The sequence below is a fragment of the Varanus komodoensis genome, unplaced genomic scaffold, assembly GCF_004798865.1.
Source record: "Varanus komodoensis strain SLA01 unplaced genomic scaffold, ASM479886v1 scaffold19, whole genome shotgun sequence".
Taxonomy (NCBI): Eukaryota; Metazoa; Chordata; class Lepidosauria; order Squamata; family Varanidae; genus Varanus; species Varanus komodoensis.
In genome coordinates, this window is record NW_025335550.1 from 1,343,697 (window position 1) to 1,364,160 (window position 20,464).

A 20,464-nucleotide genomic window follows, 5' to 3' on the forward strand; every position below is an offset into this window, starting at 1 on the left:
AGACGAGAGCTTGAATTGAGCGGGGAGGGGAAATTGGGGCTGGCGGGAGGAGGGGGAAGAGAAAGGGATCCTCCCTCCCTCCCTCCCTCCCTCCTTCCCTATCCCCTCCCCCTCTTTCTCCTGGCTCAGATCTTGGGGGATCCCCCCTCCGCAGCACCCCCTCTCCCTCCGTTGCCCCCGGTGCGCGCCTGGGCGGGTGCCGCGCGAGGCGCAAAGAGTTAAGGCAGCGGCGTCAGGAGTAGCAGCGGGGCGGCCGCGGCGGGCGTGCGGGCGGCCGAGCGCCCCACTCGGCTCTCGCGTCCTCTCCGGCGACTAGTTGGAGTCACACTGCGATCATCTCTTTTCCCCTTCAAGCGTCGCCTGTTGCCGCCGGAGCCGCTCCTCCGGCGCCGACCGGGGAGCCGTCGGAGCGCGGCAGCGAGAGAGGGACGCAGCCCCACCGAGCTGAGCCAGCACCTCGCGGCGGCGGCGGCGAGAGCAGCGACGCCTCCGGCTTTTCTGTGTTTTCCTTTTTGGCCACGGCGAGAGAGCGCGCGCGAGACGGAGGACCTCGGGAGCTTTATGCCGTGAGCTGCCCACAGAGGAGGCGCCGCCGCCGGGTCGGGCCGGGGGGTTCTTCCGAAGGGCTCCCCACAGCCCTCCTCCGCTCGCCGGGGGGCTTCTCCTCCTCCCGCCCGCGGGGCGATCTGTCAAACTAGCCCCCCCCTCCGGCTCCCCGTGCGCGCTTCTTGTGCCAGCGGCGGCGGCGGCGGCGGCGGCGGCAGCAGCAGCAGCGAGATCGGGGCTGTCCTTTGCGCGCGCTCTCCTCTCCCTTCGCGTGCCTCCGCCTCCTTCTCCTCCTCCTCCTCCTCCTCTCCTCCTCCTCGGCGTCGTCCACATCGTGCATGCCCAGCAGCGGCGGCGGCGGCGGCGGCGGCAGCAACAACACAAAGCTCGCCCTGCAGCCCAGCCTGGAGCGGCTCCTCAGCCCGGATCGAGGGGGCTGAAGCAACTCTGCCTACCCCCAGCCCGAAGCCGGCAGCCTCTTCCCAGCCCTCCTGCGGGTGCTGCCCGCGGACGCTGCGCTTCAGCATGCCCCGGAGGAAGCAGCAAGCGCCCCGGCGCGCAGCAGGTACGAGGAACTGCCTAGCAAGGCGCTGGGTTGTGTGTGGGGGTGTCTCCTCTCCAGTGCTCCCCCTCTCTCTCCCCCACCCCGTCCCTTCTTTCTTTTCCATAAGGTTCCACTCTGGGTTGGATATATTATATGGTTTTCCCCCTTTGGGGCAGACCCTTTCCCCCTTTCCTCTTTTCGTATTAGACAGATCCTCTTTTTCAAAACAACCACCTCTTCTCTGTCTCATGCCAAAGATTTACAAAGTAGGGTGGGGTTTAGACAGGGGGTGGTTTGTTGGTGTGATGGCCATTCGGAGTTCTTTCCCGTACTTTATTTTCATTTTTGGAGGGGGTGGAGAAGCCCCTGGCTCCATCCCTTCCACTGCTCTGGGGCACTTGCAAATTGTGCATTTTCTAGGTGACTTATACACAGATGAGTCTTTGGAAGAAGCCAGGGTTTGCTTTTCTTTCTCGCTTCTTCCCACCTTTCTGGTTTCCGTTTTTCACCCAAATAATCAGTTGTGTTAGTCTTGTTTGGCTCTCGTGCTGGTGTGTGTGTCTGCGAAGAACCCATGGTGTGTGTGTCTGCGAAGAACCCATACAGTTAGGGATCCTGTTCAGACACAGATAGAATTCCTTCATGCAACTTTCATTCTGTTTCCTCTTCCTTTGGGGTCCTTTCTGGCAAGGGTGCCATCAGGACCCTTCAGGCTGGCTGGTCACTACTTGGGCATCCTTGATCCCACTGATTTTTCATTTATAAAACAGCAAAACAGAGCCAAAGGAGCTCTGGATATTGTCAGATAACATTGGGGATCTCTCTTTACATTTTTCACACTTTCCAGAGTTTGTTTCATAGATCCTTTCCCTTTCCTTTTTGGCTTAAAAAATCCAGGTTGCTTTATTTACTGTCAGGAAGGTTAGCTAGTTCTTCCTTAATTTGTGAACACAATTTTATAGAAAGGGCAGGTTTGCAAAACAAATATTCATCCCTTCCCTCCCCCTCAGTCCTTCCTTAAATCACACACACATTTTATTTTGCGGTAATCTTTAGCCAGGGGTGGGAGAGGATATGGCCTGGAACAGAGTTTCATTGGCCTGTTGCCATCCTTGATTTGATGGCTGATTGATTGCCTGTCATCCGGCTGCCTTTGATCTATTCATTCCCAATAAACCTCAATAAATCACTTGCCATGGTAACGCCAAACTCCGTTATGACGTCACACACGTGGCCTGTGAGCTCTGCCAGTGTAACTTTCAGGGTTTCTGTTTGGTTTGTTGAGATGGCGTGGGCAGAGGGAATTCATCGGAGGTTATCTTCTAGCACTCTAGAAAGAGAAAAGCTCTCCTAGGTTCTAACTGGGAGAAGAGGAAAAGTACTCAGTAAGGGAAGGATGAAGCACTGTTTCTGTGATCTTTAGGAGCAAACCGTAGGCACTGTACTCAGAAGCGCCTTTCAGTTTGCCAGTGCCCTTCATACTATGCTGAATCAGTGAATATATCCATTCTTGAAAAGGAAGGGTTACTTTGTAACAGCATCTTCTCTCAAAAGTCTTGGTCTGCTGGAAGACAAGACAGACGGGCTTGCACAGGCGGCAAGTTTAATTTTTCTAGAAATTAATCACACACATTATATCCACGTGCCTTAATTCCATTTCCCAATTCTTTTTCCTAAGGTGGTTGTTATCCTTTTAACAAAAGTGATAGGAAAAGCTGTTTGTTCCTCTCTGTAACCCTTTTCCATTGTTTGGCAGCTGGAAAGTTTTAGGAAAAGTTTTTCTTTGCAGCGTGATCATGTTCACACACATTCTGTCATTAACCTCTGTGGTGCTGTCAGTCAAGACATACTGCAAGAATGAGTCTGCACACATTCTTGCTACATGAATTGGGAATGTCCCCTTAATCAACATGGAAAGGCTGAATCAAAACCAATGTTTCATTTCAAGGACAGCAACCATCCTCAGGAAGTTAGGGCCTCTTCTCAGGGCCGAACTTAGTTTTGAACTTGCAGTGTTCAAAGAAGGAAAAATTGCCAGACCGTATGATCTAGTTGAGAGGGTGGGAATGACCTCTGTTTTCTGCTGAGCTTTACCTTTTTGAGAGATGTTTCTCTTTTATGTGTAATTTGTACAAACCACTTGCAAAGCTCGCTGTAGTGAGCAGGAGTGAGTTCTCTGCTAGCTGTTGGAGTGTCTACAGTGCAAAGCTTCTGATGAAGCCAAGCATCTTTTGGAAAGGCATGCGAGTCACTTAAACCTAGAGAATACCTAGAAAGATGTCCTTTTCAGGTTTTAGAAAAGAAAAGGTAGGAGTTGAGAAGCATAAGCTAGCAGGTTGGTTAAGAAATACTCATCAACCCCCCCCACCAAAAAAAAAAAAAAACCCCTGAAAGAAAAGGACTATAGGACTAATAGGAAATGGAAGAATGGCTTTGCTCTATCAAAATGACCCGTCAAAACGACTTTGTTTCATATTTGATTTAATTGTCTCTCTCCTGACAGGCACATTTATCAATAGCTTAATGGTCAATCAGAAGTTGGCAGAGTGAGTGCTTTCATTCTTTCTCATACACTCGCTTTACTTTATGAAAATGCCTTTGGCTAATGGATAAAGGGGTGGGGGCATAGAATGAATGAAATCTGCTTATTTAAGAACAAAGTGCTTATTTATTTCACTATGTGGTTGATGTGAGAAAGAAGTGCGGATTTGATTTTACTTTGTTAAACATTTAGATACACAAGAAACATAAACAGAAATGTTTTGGAAGTCCGAGCTGCAAGGTATGGGATTCATGAGTGCTTTTGTGGTGTACTCAGAGTGATGACAAATTTATTGCCTTGTACTGATAGAGCAAAAGAGAGGAAAATATGTGTGTTGGAGAGAGAAGACACACAGACATGCACACACACATATATCCGTTGATTCGTCACTCAGGAAATCTAGTCTCCTGAAGCATTGAGAATACTCTAGGAAAAAAAAATCCCCCTCCAAACTGAAAGGTCCGCTCAGCCATAAAAAAAGAAAAGTTGTTTTGCCAGCTTCATTAGTGTTCACCTAATTAGCTGTAAACCTGATGGATTCCTGACAGCTTTAATGATTGGAGATGACAAGCTCCACGCAGTGTCATCCAGCGGAATTAGGTTTGGAGCTAGTTTGATGTAATCAAGTTGATATTACACAGTCCTGGTTGCCTTTAGTTGTGCATTAACTCAATTTTCTGCTGCAGGTGACAAATGGGCTTTAGTACCTGGATAATCATGTCATAGGAATTAGGGCCCTCGTAATGGTCTGGAGGAGAATAACAACAACAAAGAACTCTCGGCAGCCTAGAGAGCTTTTACCAAGCATTCAAGACAGGTGCGCAAATTCTTCATGTCTAGCCCAAGTGTTAATATCACAAGGGAAAAGACTAAATCTGTCTGGAAGAATCAAGAATCTGTAAAAATGATCGTGCCTGTGTGTTTTCTTTAGGACTTGGGTTGAGTAGCAGAGACAGACTTGTGGAAAAGGAGGAGCTGGGAGGGTTTCCTTTCTTCTTTCAAACAAACAAAAATGCCTACAGGTTTATTTGGGTAGCAGTTTTTCAATTCTTGTCATTTGAGTTAAGAGGACATCATGTACTGGGGAGGGAGACAGTGTTTCTCTCTGTTTCAGAAGATGAGGAGACTCTACATTAATAGAGAATATCCTGGTTCAAGCAATCCAGAATTACCTTACCTGGAAGTATAAGCATTACCTTATCACGCTCTCTCGCTCTCTCTCTCTCTCTCTGTCTCCCTTTTGAATCCCAAGGACTGATAAAATGTAGGAAACAAAATAGTCCGTATCATGTGGGAAGCGAAATAGTCACACTGCATGTTCTTAGCCAAAGGGTGGACATGATAAAGGTATCCTGGTACCACATTTAAAAGGTGACTCTCACCTGGTGACTTCAGTGGAATTAAGCTGGAGCTAAATGAGCTTTAGACGTACATGCTGAGGATGCAGTCACTGCCACCATTCCTTCGAACAATGCCATTGGAAGTGAGGCCTGCAAACCAGAAGCGAGTACAAGCTTTGCAAAGGCTTCAGGTGTGATTCAGAATCGTTTACCCTACTGGGAATGCTGCCATCTTATCTTTGACTTCTGTGACACGTGGATTGTGCCCTTCTGCAAACCATTCCTTTCTTCCCCAACCTGGATATGTCATTTCATTAAAATCCTTACAGCGACTTTTGTTCCTGAAAAAGGACTCAAGTCATCAGAAACATGCTATGAATAGAAATGGATAAGCTTCCCTACTCCCTTCTTTGGTTACTTCGGGTCACCGTGGAATTAACAAGTTCTCAGGTGTGTGTGTTGGTTGTTGGTGAGAAATGTGCTGGTCTGGATAGGTGGATGGTTGAAAGGTAACTTCTCAGGTGAAATCCAAGATTTCAGAATATGAGTTGAGGAAGGTGAACAGATCCCTTAAAACCAGGGTTTGGAATAACCTCGGGCTTCGGTTCCACAAGTAGTTGTGTGTCAACTATTCCATGCTGACCTCAGGTCAGCTGCCTTCGAAGTGCGTGCAGCATCAGCCTCTGGTACTTCGCCTCGCTTCCAAACCTGCCACAATTTTTCCCCTGTTGGGCAGAGATTCTTCTCAGCAGCAAGCTGACAAAATGATTAGTTATGGTTGTCCTTTGCTTCCCACCCTTGCAAAGTATGGGGAACAATGGGGGGAAAAGTAAGGGGGGGAAAGAGAGTGCAGCATAAATGTTAGAAGAAGAAGAAGAAGAGGAAGGATGCAAAAGTCCTGATGCCACTGAATAGCTCATTGGAAGAGAGAATTTTCTAGAATCAGCTGCCACCGCTCCCATTAGCTTGACAGCTGTCAATTAGCCCTTCACTGCTCTCCTGGGCCGCAGTTTATTGCGTGCGGTTGATGTTGTCATTTTGTTCTCCGTTTTGCCTTGAGCACTATGATGAGCTGGAGTGAAATAGTCAATAACTGATGTATCAGCAGTTATTTCTTAAATTGGCTCACAAGTCTACATTTTCCCTTTTTTATAGTAAAGATTGTTTTGTAAAGTGATTAGAATGAATTGTGACTGCTGCAGGGTTCTGGGAAAGCAGCCTTGCTGGGTGGGGGTGTCTTAGGGAGAGTATGTTTGGTTCCCTCTTCGTAAGAGCTGTTTCCAGGTTCAGTGTGGATGCATTCAAGGAGAGGGCAGAAGTGATCGGGATACCCTTCAGAGCAAAGTGCAAAGGAAATGGTGCAGGGTACAAGCAGCACACTTGTGAATATACATATGGAGCAGTAAAAGTGTGAATAAAAAGAAATTTATTTGCCATTTCGGAATAGGGAGTGCGTGTGTGTGCGTCCTGCAATATTTTATAGAAACCTGGCAAACATTGCCTCAAAGCTGTGCAGTTATCCATATTTTAAACCACTGTCCTGACCATTTCAAAGACAATCTAGCTACAGTGCTTTATTTTGCAATTCAGACAACTGCTCCACATTCTTAATATTATGGCAATTCTCTTTTAAAAGCACAGCCACCCACAAGCCTCAAAACAAAAAATGCTTCAGCATGATAGTGCGACGTAGTCATAAGTGTGTCAGGAACAGTGGACTGTAAAGCAACAGAGTAATTTTACATTATCTGCAAAATAATTGACTATCATGTACAGAAACACCCACTTCAGGAATTATTTCCATGATGCAATTGCACCTCAAAATTGAGGTTTATCCAGTATTTTTAAAAATAAAATCTTGAAAGATGAATACAATATATTGTATTTAATAACAATGATATGGACTGGTACATCCAGACAGATAATATGCAGTTGTAATTAGACTGAATAGACAGGCATTCATTTTTAAATTCTTTGACACATGCATAAAATAGTCATATAATAAGATAAGATGACAATTTTATGTTAGGTTGATAAAGTGTCCCGATACATGCATTTAAATGTCTGTAAGCCCTTTTTTATCCAGGCAGATTAATTCTAGTTTCCAGCATTTGCAGAGTTACTAAATTAATTTTCAAAATTCCCACTAAACAGTGAATGTGTTGCTTTTTGTGTGTCTCTCGGTTACATGCAGCAGGAAGGACTGAATCATTTGCTTAGGGTTACCTTTTTGTTTCACCGTTTCTGAATAAAAAACAAAGTTTTTTAAAAAAAGAATGGAAAGGTATTCTCCAGGAGTACTGCGCTGTGTGTATGTATGTTTGTGTGCATGGAAAATGACGAAGTTTAGCACTGTATTGTTAGTAAAGTTGTTATAACAATTCATCTGAAACAAGAAGAAAAGAACATGCCCAGATATTCCTAGCTGCCCACATCTTTGCCAATAAAAGATATTTTAAGTTCATTTGAGCTGCAGAAATTCATCCACTGCAAAGAATACTATGCACTTAAAGGGAAGAGAAGGGAAAAAAGAGACTTCATCAAAGGGGTCCCAGATACTCGCCACTGTGTATGCCATCTCATTAGCTTCTTTACAAAGGGGGTGGCAGCGATGGCTTCACTTAAATAATGAACTCGAAGAGTAATTATTATTTCATATCATCAGGTCACGTCCTAATTATTCACAGTCCTTCCTCCCCCCGTTCCTTTCTTCTTCTTCTGCTTCTTCTTCTGATAGAAGAACATGTATAGGATGCAGGTAAGTTCCACACATTTGTAATTTTGGCAGATTCCATCATACAGAAGGACAGACTATCAGCCAGGTTGATAGCTTTTAGAATACTGCTAAAAAAATTAAAGTATTTTTTCCTACAGGGATCTAACTTATATACATGTGTATGTGTGTTGTTGAGCCACTCCGGTATTCAAATAGGACCTTTTAAAACAAGTCTGTAGCACAAATCAAGAGGTCAAAAGGGCAGCTGCATAAACCTGTACAGAAGAGATGTAACATAATGTGTCAGGCACAGGACCAAACTCCAGCCCTGTGTAACACGTTTCTGCAGAGAAAATAATGATTTTACTCTGTGTTTGAGGTGCCTGGTATTCATTTACTTTCAATATTTCATTTTCATCATTAAACTGGGCCCTCCATCTCAGGGTCTTATGTGTTCTTTGTAGAATGCAGGTTGCATAAAACAGACCATTTTTAATGAACAATTTAATGTAAATGGGTTCTGAATTTAAATTAATATTAATGAAGCTTTGAGTGAATTTATTTTGCATACACAAAGAGTTGTAACTCTTTCACCGATACACTCTTGTCTGTATGTAGTAGCTCATTTGATAGGAAGGGTGATTAGGGTAGCCTTGTTTTATTTTTTAATTTTGTGTGTGCTTGTGTACGATTACAAATCTTGAATAGATTCTGCTACGCTTGTTTTGTTCCTAGAAAAGCTTCATGCAGGAAACCTTCCGGTTCTTTTTTTAATACCTGCACCCATGTTTGCAGTTCACATTTTCCGCAACTTTCATAGCTGTCTCTTCTTTCAGCTTTGACTGTAGTTGAGCACTAATGCTTTGGGAAATTGATTCAAACATTAGTTAGTGGAGCCTAGATGTTTTCTTTTTACCTCTAATGCATTATGTATCCCAGAATGATGGGATGTTCTATAATTAATTCTGTTAGATGTAATTGCTATAATCACTTTGATGCTACACATAATAAAAGTAATATGGTAAGCATATGAGGAAAAATATAAACATCTTATTGTAACACTTTTAAGTCAAGGCCTTAAACACACAAATCATCCAACCCATGGTGCTTTTCTATTTAAGTGTCTTTCCCTTTTCTTTAGTAATTGTGACAACTTAAAACAGACAGACAGACAAACAGCTTTCCAACAAGTGAATTCTGGCAAACATGGGCAAGTTGCAACATTTTCAGACAGTTCCCTTCAGTCGTTGCCGGCTCTGTATCCACACGAAGCTCTTGAATTAGGGGAGCTGGTTTGCCACTGTGTGAACAGAGGGCTGGACTGGATGGACCTTTGGACCGATCTACTGTGCTATCTTGTGTGATGTGTTCTTACATTATGTTGCACTCCAGTTCTGAATGATCTGGAAATAGTTTCATGCCCGCTTTCTCTCGTAGAGAGGGATTCTAGGAAGGTAAGTGATGCCTAGACACGTAACTGGAGAGATAAGTGAACCATGGACCAAAACATAGATGCAAGGTGTTTATTAATCTCTCCTCCCTGTAAAACTACCTCTACCTCTTTTTAATGAGTAGTGGTGAATTATTCTTTGGAAATATAGTTGTCCATGAGCAGGAAGTGGAAACAAATATGGGTAATAAGACAGGATGTACGTGATCTTGGGTTCTGGAAAAAAAAGATGTTTAATAAGACCATCGTTCTTAATTAGCCGCACACCACGCTTAACGCTGCAAAGGTCACTTGATTTTACGATCTACCCTCAACTGCGACTTTGTAGGTTTCTCCTCAATTTATATTTTACTGCCTAGTGTTTTCTGAGAGGTTAAGTGTGCATAGTTTGCCACAGATATGAACTGTCAGGAGAATTAGACCAAAATTGTGTGCGAGTCTGTGTGTGAAGAGATTAAAAAGCCTTGTCTGCACACACTTCTTTTTGTTGCTCTTCCTTCATATTGCAATGAGCCCTTTCTTTGTAGGGGAGGAAGGGAGCGTGGAGATTTTAACTTCTGTAAGCTGAACAAACAAAACCCAAGCCACCCTCTTAGTGAATTGTTCTCTGCGAAGCACAGAAGGGAATGGGGTGCTGTTTTTGAAGTGTCTCTGTCTCTGGGCTGGATGCCTACAAGTCCCTTTCCTGCTAGGTCAACCCTGTTTCTGGAGGGCCAGATCTCAGCAGGGGTCTCCCAAGCGCTTGGCGAGAAACCTCCAAGACTGGCAGCCATCAGTCATCCATCTGTGACACAGAGTCTGTTTTTGATGGCAGGGATGATAAAAAGGCCTGGGAACTGTGCAGGCCCTTGTAATCAGGGCCAGCTCTGACATTCTTCTCAACTTTGACAGCTTCTTCCTTTTCTCTTTTCACCGCCAAGACTGTCTCAACTGATTTTTTTTTTCCTCCCTCCCTCCTCCTTGCTCGTGTTTCATGTACTTGATCAGTCTCAGATGCTGGAAATTATTTTTTTCGGAAGGGAGGGGAGTGTTTCTTCTTGGTTTGTGGGTTGGGCAGGTGTGAGGGGGAAGTCATTTTTTTAAGAATATATATATATATATATATATATATATATATATATTACTGTGGGCCTGTTGCTAATTAATGTTCCTCCATAAGATTCTGTCGGAGTTGAGTAATGTTTTTGATCTTTATGCCTGATAACTGCATACTTAATGAGATTTCAAAGCTGTGAGCGCAGCTCCCTACAATTATTGACAGATGCCTTTTCTTTGCCATTGGGTTCAGCTTCATAAATCCTCTTGCAGTAATGAGGTTCAGAAGTGCCACCCCTGCCAGTGAGCTAATGAAAGGGGGGGAGGGGAGGGGGGGAGGGGGGGGGGACTCACGCCTGCCTGACACATTTTTTTCCCTTTAAAATTTACTATGCCGGTGTCAAGCTGTGGGACAATTACTTCAAACATGCTAATTTTTATCTCGCCTTGCGTGTGTGCGCGTGTGTTTGTGTGCTGGGCTTGCACGGGGTCCATGCTCTGGTCTCTCCGCCCCCTCCCCTCCAATAATAAATAAAAATCACATTTAATATTTTTTTCGTCGGGATCATAAGTATCGAGGACTTTGATAGATGCACGTTGTCCCGGTGCCTCCCTCCCCATGTGTATCTCCGTGTGTGTGTGTGTGTGTGTGTTGCAGGGGGGCACGGGCAGTTTGCAGTCAGGAGACCAGATCCCCCCGCAACCTGGTTTAATAAATAAATAAAAATCTCCGAAGGGCATCGAGAGGATAAATAAAATATAATAAAATAAAACAAGAGGGAGGTGGTGGTGGTGGTAGGGGAAGGAATGCACCCAACTCCTTGGGCCTCGTGTCAGCTTGCCCTGACTGCACAACTTGAAACATCGTAGATTTCATTTTAGAGTTCAGAAACGAAATCCTGGTGGAGAATAGCTGTGCCGTGCCAAACAGTCGATTTCCTTTTCAGCAGAACAATATATCACTGACCCACCCTTCCCTCATGACAGAATGACAGGTGTCATTTATCAAATGGGGCCTGCCAAACAGCAGGGAAGGGGGGGGCGGCGTTTTGTGAAGGGGGAGGCCGGATGGAAAAGCACAGAGGGTTTTTTATTTTTAAATTTTTCTCCGGCGATGCTGTCTCTTCCCCTTTAGCACAGCGTTGCTATTTTGGGGAGTTCTTTGCAGTATGTGGGTTTGCATCTCAAGAAACAGGCTGGGGGCATCGGTGTCTCCTTGCTCCATCGTGCTGCTGGCGTGGAAATCCCCTCACTCCCAGCTTTCCCCCCATGTCGGGGCTTTTCCTGTACGTGTGTGTGTGTGTGTGTGTGTGTGTATGGAGGGAGGAGGGGACGAGTTGACAGGTATCATTCAGGGCACCCGGCTTGCTCACTGGGGGTTGTGTAAATGAATCTAGGAGCTCTCAGTTTCACATGATTCAAACGTGCATTATTGAAGATGGATGTTTCTTAAAAAAAGATTGATGATGGATATCGGGCTTGTGGCGCCATTTATCATTTTGAATATTATTTAGACTTACCGTGTAAAGCTGTAACTTGAGAGTTGGATGAGCTGGGGCAGAAGGGAGGCCTAGATGTGCATTTTCTTGATGGATGGGCTTTGCTCACTCCCCCCCCCCCGCTCAAAACACACTTTTCCCTGCATTGTTACCAGATCCCATCCAGTCATTCCAGGAGTGCTTTGCTATTGTTTTTAGGGGCTTGGGGAGTTGTGTGTATATCAGAAAAAGAGATTTCATCAAAAAAGGGTCAGATAGTAATAATTAAAACAATGGCATCCTTGTGAAGAATAAGGGGACAGTTGCCAGTGAAATTTTGACTAAAGTGGAATCAGCAGTCAGTCCAGGGGTCCCTCTGCAATACGCCTGAGGAATTTTAAGGGAAACTAAAGGAATTTGCATAAGATGAGCAAAATCTCACAAGAAAGGTTTCAGACACCCCTAAACCAGAAGCCAGAGTACAGCATAAAAAAAAAAAAAAAAGAAAGAAAGAAAAGGGATGGATGCTCTGCAAACTCCCTCGGCGTTGTCTTTACCACAGCACTGAAAATAGAACCAGTGTGCCTTGCCAGTCGCCCGCATCATTCCGTGTTGTCGAATTTGGCATGAAGAAATCTCCCCTGATCAGCCTACTTCAGACTGTCCAGATTTCTTTCCTCTTGCAAGCTCCGGATCCTTTTGGGGTGAAGTTCTCAAGCAGCGTTATGTTCTTGGCATTGGCCGTGGGATTGCGCTGGCTCTTTCTTCTGCAGCCCATCTTTCTCTGCTGGATAAGTGAATCCTTAAAAATGGGGATATTGCATGATATGTGCTCAGAATGGTAGCTGCTGGTGTTGCTGTATATATTGGAAACGATTCAGTCAGTACACTCCACCAGCTGGAAGAATTAAGGAAAGCAGCCTTTAAAATGAGTCAAACACATCTTCTCCATCTAGGCCATTATTTTTCGTTCTGACAGGCAGGGCTTTCTAGAGAGTCAGCCAAGGAAACATCTTTCCCATTGCTAGCTGATATTTTCAGCTGGATATACCAGGGACTGACCTTGCACCTGAGATCGCGCATTCTGCCCCTACACCTACTTAAACAGGAGATCAGGTTTCAAATCTCTTGGAATTTAGAAGTATATATCCTGCTTTTAACATGTAGGCTCTCCTCTTTTACATTTTCTCATGTGAGCCATGTGGTACAGTCCCTGCAAGCTCCAGATGTGAGCAATAGCTTGTTTGATAGTGTCATCTTGTTGGGAGCTGCCTCTCTGGGTTGAACGCATGTCCTTTCCCACTGTCTGTGTTGGTGTTCCGCATAGAAAACAATGCTGAGGGAGGTGTGCACTCAAAAGAGTACCTTTTCCTTTCCCGCACATTTGCAGCTGTGCACCAACTGTGCAAGCGCCTGCACACATTGAAAGTGTGACAGACGCACATCCTGAAATAAGTCACAGACATTTAGCTGGGTGCAGCATGTGGCCACTATTGCAATCCCAAGTGACGATGATACAGGCGACAAAAATGGAGACACAGGCATGCTGCAGGCGGGCGTTTAATTATTTCCATTACACAAACTTTTGCTAAAGTGTCATGACTGTGGTGGGCAGGAGGTGATGCAAAAGCATCTCAGAAGAAGCAGGTTTTGAGGAAGGACTCGTTTTGTTTGCAGCATGATGCAATTAAAAAAGTGTTAGGTCTTCCAGCACTTGAAGTTTAAAGGGGCGGAGTCCTGCATTTGTACTGGGCAATATTAAATCTGGAAGGTCTAAAAAGTTAACCCACCCACTTCCCTTCCCTGAGGCGGGACGTCTTGTCTCCTGTGCAGATCTCTCCACAGAGTCTGCAAAAGTGCAGCGTGTCACCAGCAAAACCTGTGTGCAAGGAGCCTGGGCTGTGGGAGTGTTGCTCCCGATCAGGCAGTTTCAGGGGGCACCTGCAACAGGGCAGGTCACAGCAGCAAGCAGAACACCATTTTCATTCCGTGGAGAAAACATGCAAGGTTAACCTGGGTGTTTCTCCTGGCTCAGCACGTTGATGCTACACCAGGAGAGTCGTGAAACGAAAAGGGGGGAGCACAAGGGAGCACATGTGGCCACTGTGTTCCCCTCCCAGCTCGCTTCGGTCTGGCAGAGCAGCCCATGCGAGCACCTCTGCTGTCCCCCTGCTGCCATGCAGGTGGGGTGGCTTACAGAGAGAGGATGCACAGAAAAAAGGCATCTCTGAGCCATCCCATGTAAAATCCATCTATATCCATATGCTGGTCTTTGACCAAACCAGCTTGGGTTCAGCAGCCAAAAAGGCAGTCCCCGCTTGCCAGAGTGGACCGCTGGACTCAGGGGAATCCTGAGGTTAGGCAGAATAACAGCTAAAAAATGTTTAAGGAAAAGACATAAGCAGCTCACCGCCCCCCCCCAGGACCCCACCCCCCGCCATCCCATTCCTTAATGCCTACAGAATGCCATAAACTGTTGTGGTAGACCACTTACCCTAAAGCCTGGAAAGGGGTGGAAATAGAATAGCTTTTCTGGAATACTGAATCAGTACTTTACACTACAACATTGTAGGGCCTTCTGTACATGTGAGTGTGCATATGCCTAGATGAGCATACGGTGTGTCTGCTGGGTACATATAGACGGTATTGATGGAGTCGCTCACTGACCATGGGCCACCCCAGACAAAAAGTTGGCCCGTGCCTCATGCTTACTTCGGTACACCGATTACTAGAGAAGTTTGAAATGGGACACGCACCATAGTGTGTGACACCCGTCTTACAACAGGATACAGTTTTCTTGCACACAGTCAGAAAGACCCATAAGGATTGGAAAGCTACATTTACTCATGTTATGTAGAAAAAGATGCTTGGGATTCAGTTGGGTCTGCAGCTAATTTTTGCTGTTCCACCATTCTTTTCAACAGATAAGTAAGTAAAAAAAAAAAAATTACGATTTCGTCTTTAAAAGCCTGTAAACCAGATGAACTGTCATCTACATTTTTTGTCCCTTTTTGGGCTTGCTATGGGCCTGGTTTCAATCATTTCTGTGAGTATTAGCATTGTTCGGAGACTTTTGCAATAACGAGATTTGCTGTCTCCCAACCTGCTGTCTCGCAGATATTTGGGACTTGGAGATCACAGAGAAATCTGCAGTAGACTTAAATGAGTTCAGATTTGTATGAATCCAACAATGGATTCTTCAGTGGACAAGCTTTTGCTGAGTTACATGGATTCCACCGACTTGTAGCTTTTTCAAACTTTCCATAATGTTATGTAAATTTAATTAAAAAATTCCTGTCAAGTCAGAAATGTGTATATACAACTATAGGCTACCATGTGAAAATGCAAATTTGGGGGAATTTGTGTACTTTGAGGAGAAGTGTACATTTTCTGGAAGACCACAAGTGCAAATTTGCACAAATATATACAAATGTATTTGCACGAAATCCTGTTTCACCAAAGAGCATACAAAAAAAAAAGTTTCCTGAAATTCTGCAAACCATGGACAAAATAGATTGAACAAAGTCCATATATCTGTATTTGAAATAAAACTCCTAGTATTCTTGAGCATTGGCTAGGCAGGTTTTGGCTGATGGGAGCTGAAATCTGGAAGCTACCAGGTTGGGGAAAGCTAGACTAGATAACTGAAATTCATTGCTCACATATTTCAACACCCGAAGGGTGAAAATTTAACACTTCTGCATCTCTCTCTAAATTTAGAGTAATAATTTCACCTTACACCGTAAGGATGGGCTCAGGACACATTTTCAGTGGGCGTTGTGTCCTCCCCAATGGCTTTAGAAAGATGAACCATCCTCAGAGGATGAGGAGGATTTTTTTGGTAGAATTCATTAAAGTTAAGTGTGAAAAGCAGACATCACAATTAAAACTGAACGGATGGGAACTAGAGTTCTTCCTTCACACAGATGAATGGATATTAGGCAGTTGGATCAGAAATGATATCAAGAACACATCTGTGTTAACACAATCATCTCCTGTTGTTATGAATCATATTGTGTATGACTGACATTTGCTGAATATTGACATTCACATGGGAATGTGGATAATCCAACAGTGTGCTTGAAAAGTATATCCTTTCTAGACTGTTCAGATATCCAGATATATTAGAAACATACATAGGGGGCAATGTTTAATGATTTTCAAGCTTTCACTGAGTTCTTCTGGAGGTAGCAGCATCAACTACATCATGGGCATTTACTCTGAAACCAAAACAAAGTTCACAAGCATAGCCCAACAAATATCATTAACAAGGTCTCATTCATTCTGCCAGTTCCTGGTAGCTTCTTGCCAAGCATATGGGAGAACCCTGCTGAGATCTGGCCTTCCAGGAGCAGGTTTGATCTAACTCAACTTCAGGCGGTCCCCTTCAGAGGGTCCTTTGGCCAAGGTCCCACTGACGGAGCTCCCTGGCCTGCTTCCCTGCTGCTGGAATTACCGCTGAATCGCTTCCAACATTTGGCAGAAATTCCATGGTGGCAAACGCGAATTTTCACTTTAAAGCACAGTGAGCAGAAAGTGCATGGCCTCTTTTATTCATAATCATGCTTCACCAGAGCTTCCAGGAGAGTAACATGAAAATAAGCAGTAGAAGATGCAATGATGCATGCAAAAGTGCAGCTTTCTGTCCAGCATGCAGATGAAATTTGGTGGAAATTAAGCAGTGGGAACTTGGGGGAGGCAAGAATAAAAAGCTGGTGGCTTGGATACATCCCATGACTGCATGTTGCTCAGTCCTGGTCAGACACAGAGGTGGCACAGTTTCTGCATTACAACAGTGAGCATACCAAATGGGTGATGAAGGCGGAGAGATGCATTCTTTTCTTCACCCATAATGGTCTCTCCAAAATCTCCTCCGCCACCCCTTTTTCTCCAGAGGAATTAGTTCCATCCCTGTCTTTAAATGCATGTGGAAGTGACCTGTCTTTTAAAAACATGGGTCAGTCTGTGGTCATCTCTAGGTCTGCCGCAGACCTATTTCACACATGCCTCCTATAGTCCCTTTTATCCTCCCGTCTGCTGTTGAAATGTAAGTGTGAAAGACAGAATTTCAAAGATGTTTGTATTGGGCTTTTAAATCAATTGGTGACCATGCAGGAAGCTTAGATTTACAGTCATGTTTCAACCTGCCTGTGAGCAGAAGTGTTCCAGCTGAAATGCAGTATTAGCCGCCTGCCTGCCTGCCTGCCTGCCTGCCTGCCTGCCTGCCTGCCTGCCTGCCTGCCTGCCTGCCTGCCTGCTCTCTCTCTCTCTCTCTCTCTCTCTCTCTCTCTCTCTCTCTCTCTCCTTCCTTCCTTCCTTCCTTCCTTCCTTCCTTCCTTCCTTCCTTCCTTCCTTCCTTCCTTCCTTCCTTCCCATAGAGTTGTATATCTGGGAACAGCTGCTTTTACATTTTAACTTTTCATCCCTGTATGGAAGAATCTTTGTAGTCACTATTATGAGACATCATATTTTAAAAGTTTGAACATGGTGCCACTGTGTTTTTGTTCCTTAACAACAGATTCCACTACAACAGCTCTGGCTTGCTCTTGAAATGGGAAAGAGAAGTGGAGGTGGGTGGGGGAAACCACTGCAAGTTTAGTAGCAGAAAAGGACACAGTGGAAGCTGCCAAGGTCTCCTGGCATCAGCTTTGCCTTCCAAAGAATATTGTCATGCATACATCCGGTGTTCACCAGAAAAAAACACTGTGTATCTATCTAAGTGCAAGTGCTGTGCCAAACTTGTCTTTCATGTTCTTTTTGACCATTCTTGTTCGATTCGATCGAAAACAAACAGGTTTTGAAAAAATGTTGGATGGAGAAGAAAATGTCAGTGAGATTCTAATGAGTGAGGTTGGTAGTTTTTCCACTTACTTCAGTTACGAACTGACCAAAGGACTTTTGTGTTTCTTAATGGAATTGTCTCTTAGAGATTTGTTTAGAAATTTTTCAAATGAATGACTTTGTTATTTATTTCATTTCTGTTTTACCTAATATCCAAAGCGCTCTGGACAGTTCAAAGAAATTTTGAATCATAAAGTACAATTTAATAAAATATAGTATATTTTTTCATGTACAAAATGCAAAACAAAGCAAAACAAAGCAAAACTGATTTGCTGAAAACCGTCCCAAGACTTTTAAGTATGGGGAGGTATAGAAAAGTTTTTAAATAAATAAATAAAACAAAACAAAACAAAACCAATGATTGCTAGACCTGGTAGAGGCTGCTTCTGTCCCATTGCATGCCCTTAAATGCCCGTAAGTAGAGGACAGCCTTACCCTGGCACAAAAGGATGCCAGTGTTGAGACCAAGCCAGCCTCAGTGGACGCAATGATCCATAACTGGGGAGGAAGTGGGGCGCACCACTGAGAAGGCCCTCTCCTTTGCTACCTTCCGAGATCCCTTCCGAGTCGGAGGAAGGCCTCTGATGCTCACTGTATGCCCAGGCTGATTCATGTCAGGAGAGAAGCTCCATCAGATCGTATAGCACTTTGCAGATTAAACCAGAATCTTAGATCAGGGTTGAAAACATACAACCTGCCCATGCAGTTGGGCTAGAATGGGTGTTACATGCTCAGGCCTTAATATGGTAGGTATTGTATCAGCTTATTAATTTCTCCAGTTATTTTAATGTCTAATTGGTTTCATTGTGTTTTGTACTGTATGCTGTGCTATTTTTAATTTCTATTTTACTTGCTGTTTGTTGTAAACTGTCTCGAGGCACTTGTATAGGGATAGTTTATAAAAGCTTTAAATAAATAAAAAATAAATAAAATGACAGTAAATAATATTAATCTCTCCAGAAGTCTGCAGCCTCCCTGGCTTTCCGCACTTCGGTTCGAGCCCAGGGAAAGATGCCATGAGGTCACTCCTCCTATGGGCCTTTGTCAGACCAGGAAGTGTGGGCAGCCGAGGTGGCTGCAGAGCAGTGGAAAGAGGAATAATAGAAACAGCCATCCAGCGAGAAACAAGGTAAGCTCAAACATGCTGACACAGGTGATATGTAGCCAAAGGAATTCTGACATGCCCGACACTGAGGCAGAAAAATGGAAGCCAGTTTCACGAGAAAGGAAAACTTCCAGCAAGTTGAAGGACAAATCTCAACACATAGGCATGCATCACAGAATGTGCCTGCCTGTCCATCCCTGAGAAATGTTTCTCTTTCTTCATGCCCTCAGTCAAGTAACCAAAACTTCCTTGCCCGTTTCTTTCCGTTCCTTTGCTTACCTCCATGTCTCCGATGCGCCAGCATGTTTAAGATTTACCGGTGGTGGTGATTTGAAAGGCTATGTGTGCACATCAGTATTTTAATTGTTAAAAAGAATGGGCCAAGGGTGCTCTGTGAAAAATGTTTGCCTCGAGTGGAAGGCAGTCTGCCTGCTTGTGGAAGAGAGATGGGGAAGGTAATGCTGCAGTGCGCGGTTATACGGACAATGATGGGGCTGCCTCTGAGACTAGCCAGAAGGCACTTGACAAGTGACACTTAAGCCAGAAAAATACTACTCATGAACCAAAGCGAGGGAAGATTCCTCAAGAGAAACCTCAGGTGTGTATGTGTGTTGTTCAGCCATACTTTTAAGACATCTGTTAAAGTATCAGCTGTAGGTGCATGGCTTTCACTCAAGGGTTGCCAGCTCACGGATAGCACCATTTCCAGTGACACCTCGCAGAGGAGAAGGTGAACAACTTTTAATGTCCTTTTTCTTGCATGGTAGGTAATTGAAGGAGCAAACACCAATTTGCTGGAACAATTGTAAACACACCTTGATACAAACAGCATCATCGCCTTCTGCCTGATTAGAAAACTTTGCTATTAATAGACACCAAGTCCATTTCAGGTGTAATTGGGAAGGAGCTGAGTGCACTCATGGGAAGAAACCTTGTTTTGTTTTGGGTTGTGTGTGTTTTGTTCGCTTTTATTCTTATCCCTCCCCCCCCTCCCCAGTTTTATAGCTGGAGACATGATTTATTACAACCATCCATCTTTGGGGCTCATCCATCACATCCTGGTTGCTAGGCAATCATGGCAGCAGCTGTTTGCTTTGAATCAGACAGAAAAGTTGTCAATCATCAAAGGCAGGTGAATAGCATTAGAAACACGCTATTGTCAGACGGAATAATTAATCAAAGAGAGAAAAGATAATTAAAAAGATATGACCCTTGCAAGTACTTGCTCTGGGTTGCCTGGAAAGAGAGAGAGAGAGAGAGAGAGAGAGAGAGAAAGAGAGAGAGAGAAACTGCCTGGTCTTTTCTTGACACTTAAGCAGCTGAGGGCTGATAAAATATGCACTCCACAGTGCATAGTTTTTAATTAATTGAAAAAGGTTCAACATTCAAAGACGATGCTGGAGAAAAGTCTGATTATGAGCAGAAGTAATATTTATTGTTTGCCTGAAAGGCCTGACATGGACTTCTAACTTTCTGCCACGTATCGTCTCTGCTGCCGCCCTTGGCTTCTTTCAGCTCTACTATCTCCAGCAGCAGCAAGTGGAACATGTGGGGTGCGTCAGCCCAGGAAGGGGGTCTCCTGCAGCCTGCACAAAACTCTGGACTTCTGGCTCATCTTTGCAATGCTCTGACACATTTAGCTCCTTGCTCTCTCTTCCCACCTCCCCAATAGGAGCTATCTGACTTTTTTAGCTTTCAAGAAAGTAAGCAAAGCGGGACTCATCTGCCAGAGCACTGAGAGGGAGGGAGCTCGTCTGTGGCACAGGAGCAAAGAGTGCTAATCTCTGGGCCAGGGCTTGCCTAGGAACTCAGGAGGTGGCCTTTGTTTTCAGCATTATTCCAGCTAGATCTTTCCTCTTTTCCTCCG

The 20,464-nt window shown here is 44.4% G+C and overlaps 1 protein-coding gene across 1 annotated transcript in view; it reads left to right on the forward strand.

Moving 5' to 3' along the window:
• The first annotated feature begins 914 nt into the window (after positions 1-914).
• The window catches only part of TSHZ3 (teashirt zinc finger homeobox 3), a 129,398-nt gene continuing 109,848 nt past the window's right edge, over positions 915-20,464 (forward strand). The window contains exon 1 of the mRNA XM_044427755.1: positions 915-1,111. Within this exon, the coding sequence (XP_044283690.1) occupies positions 1,072-1,111 (40 nt within the window). The 5' untranslated portion in view covers positions 915-1,071. The remainder of the gene's footprint in view (positions 1,112-20,464) is intronic.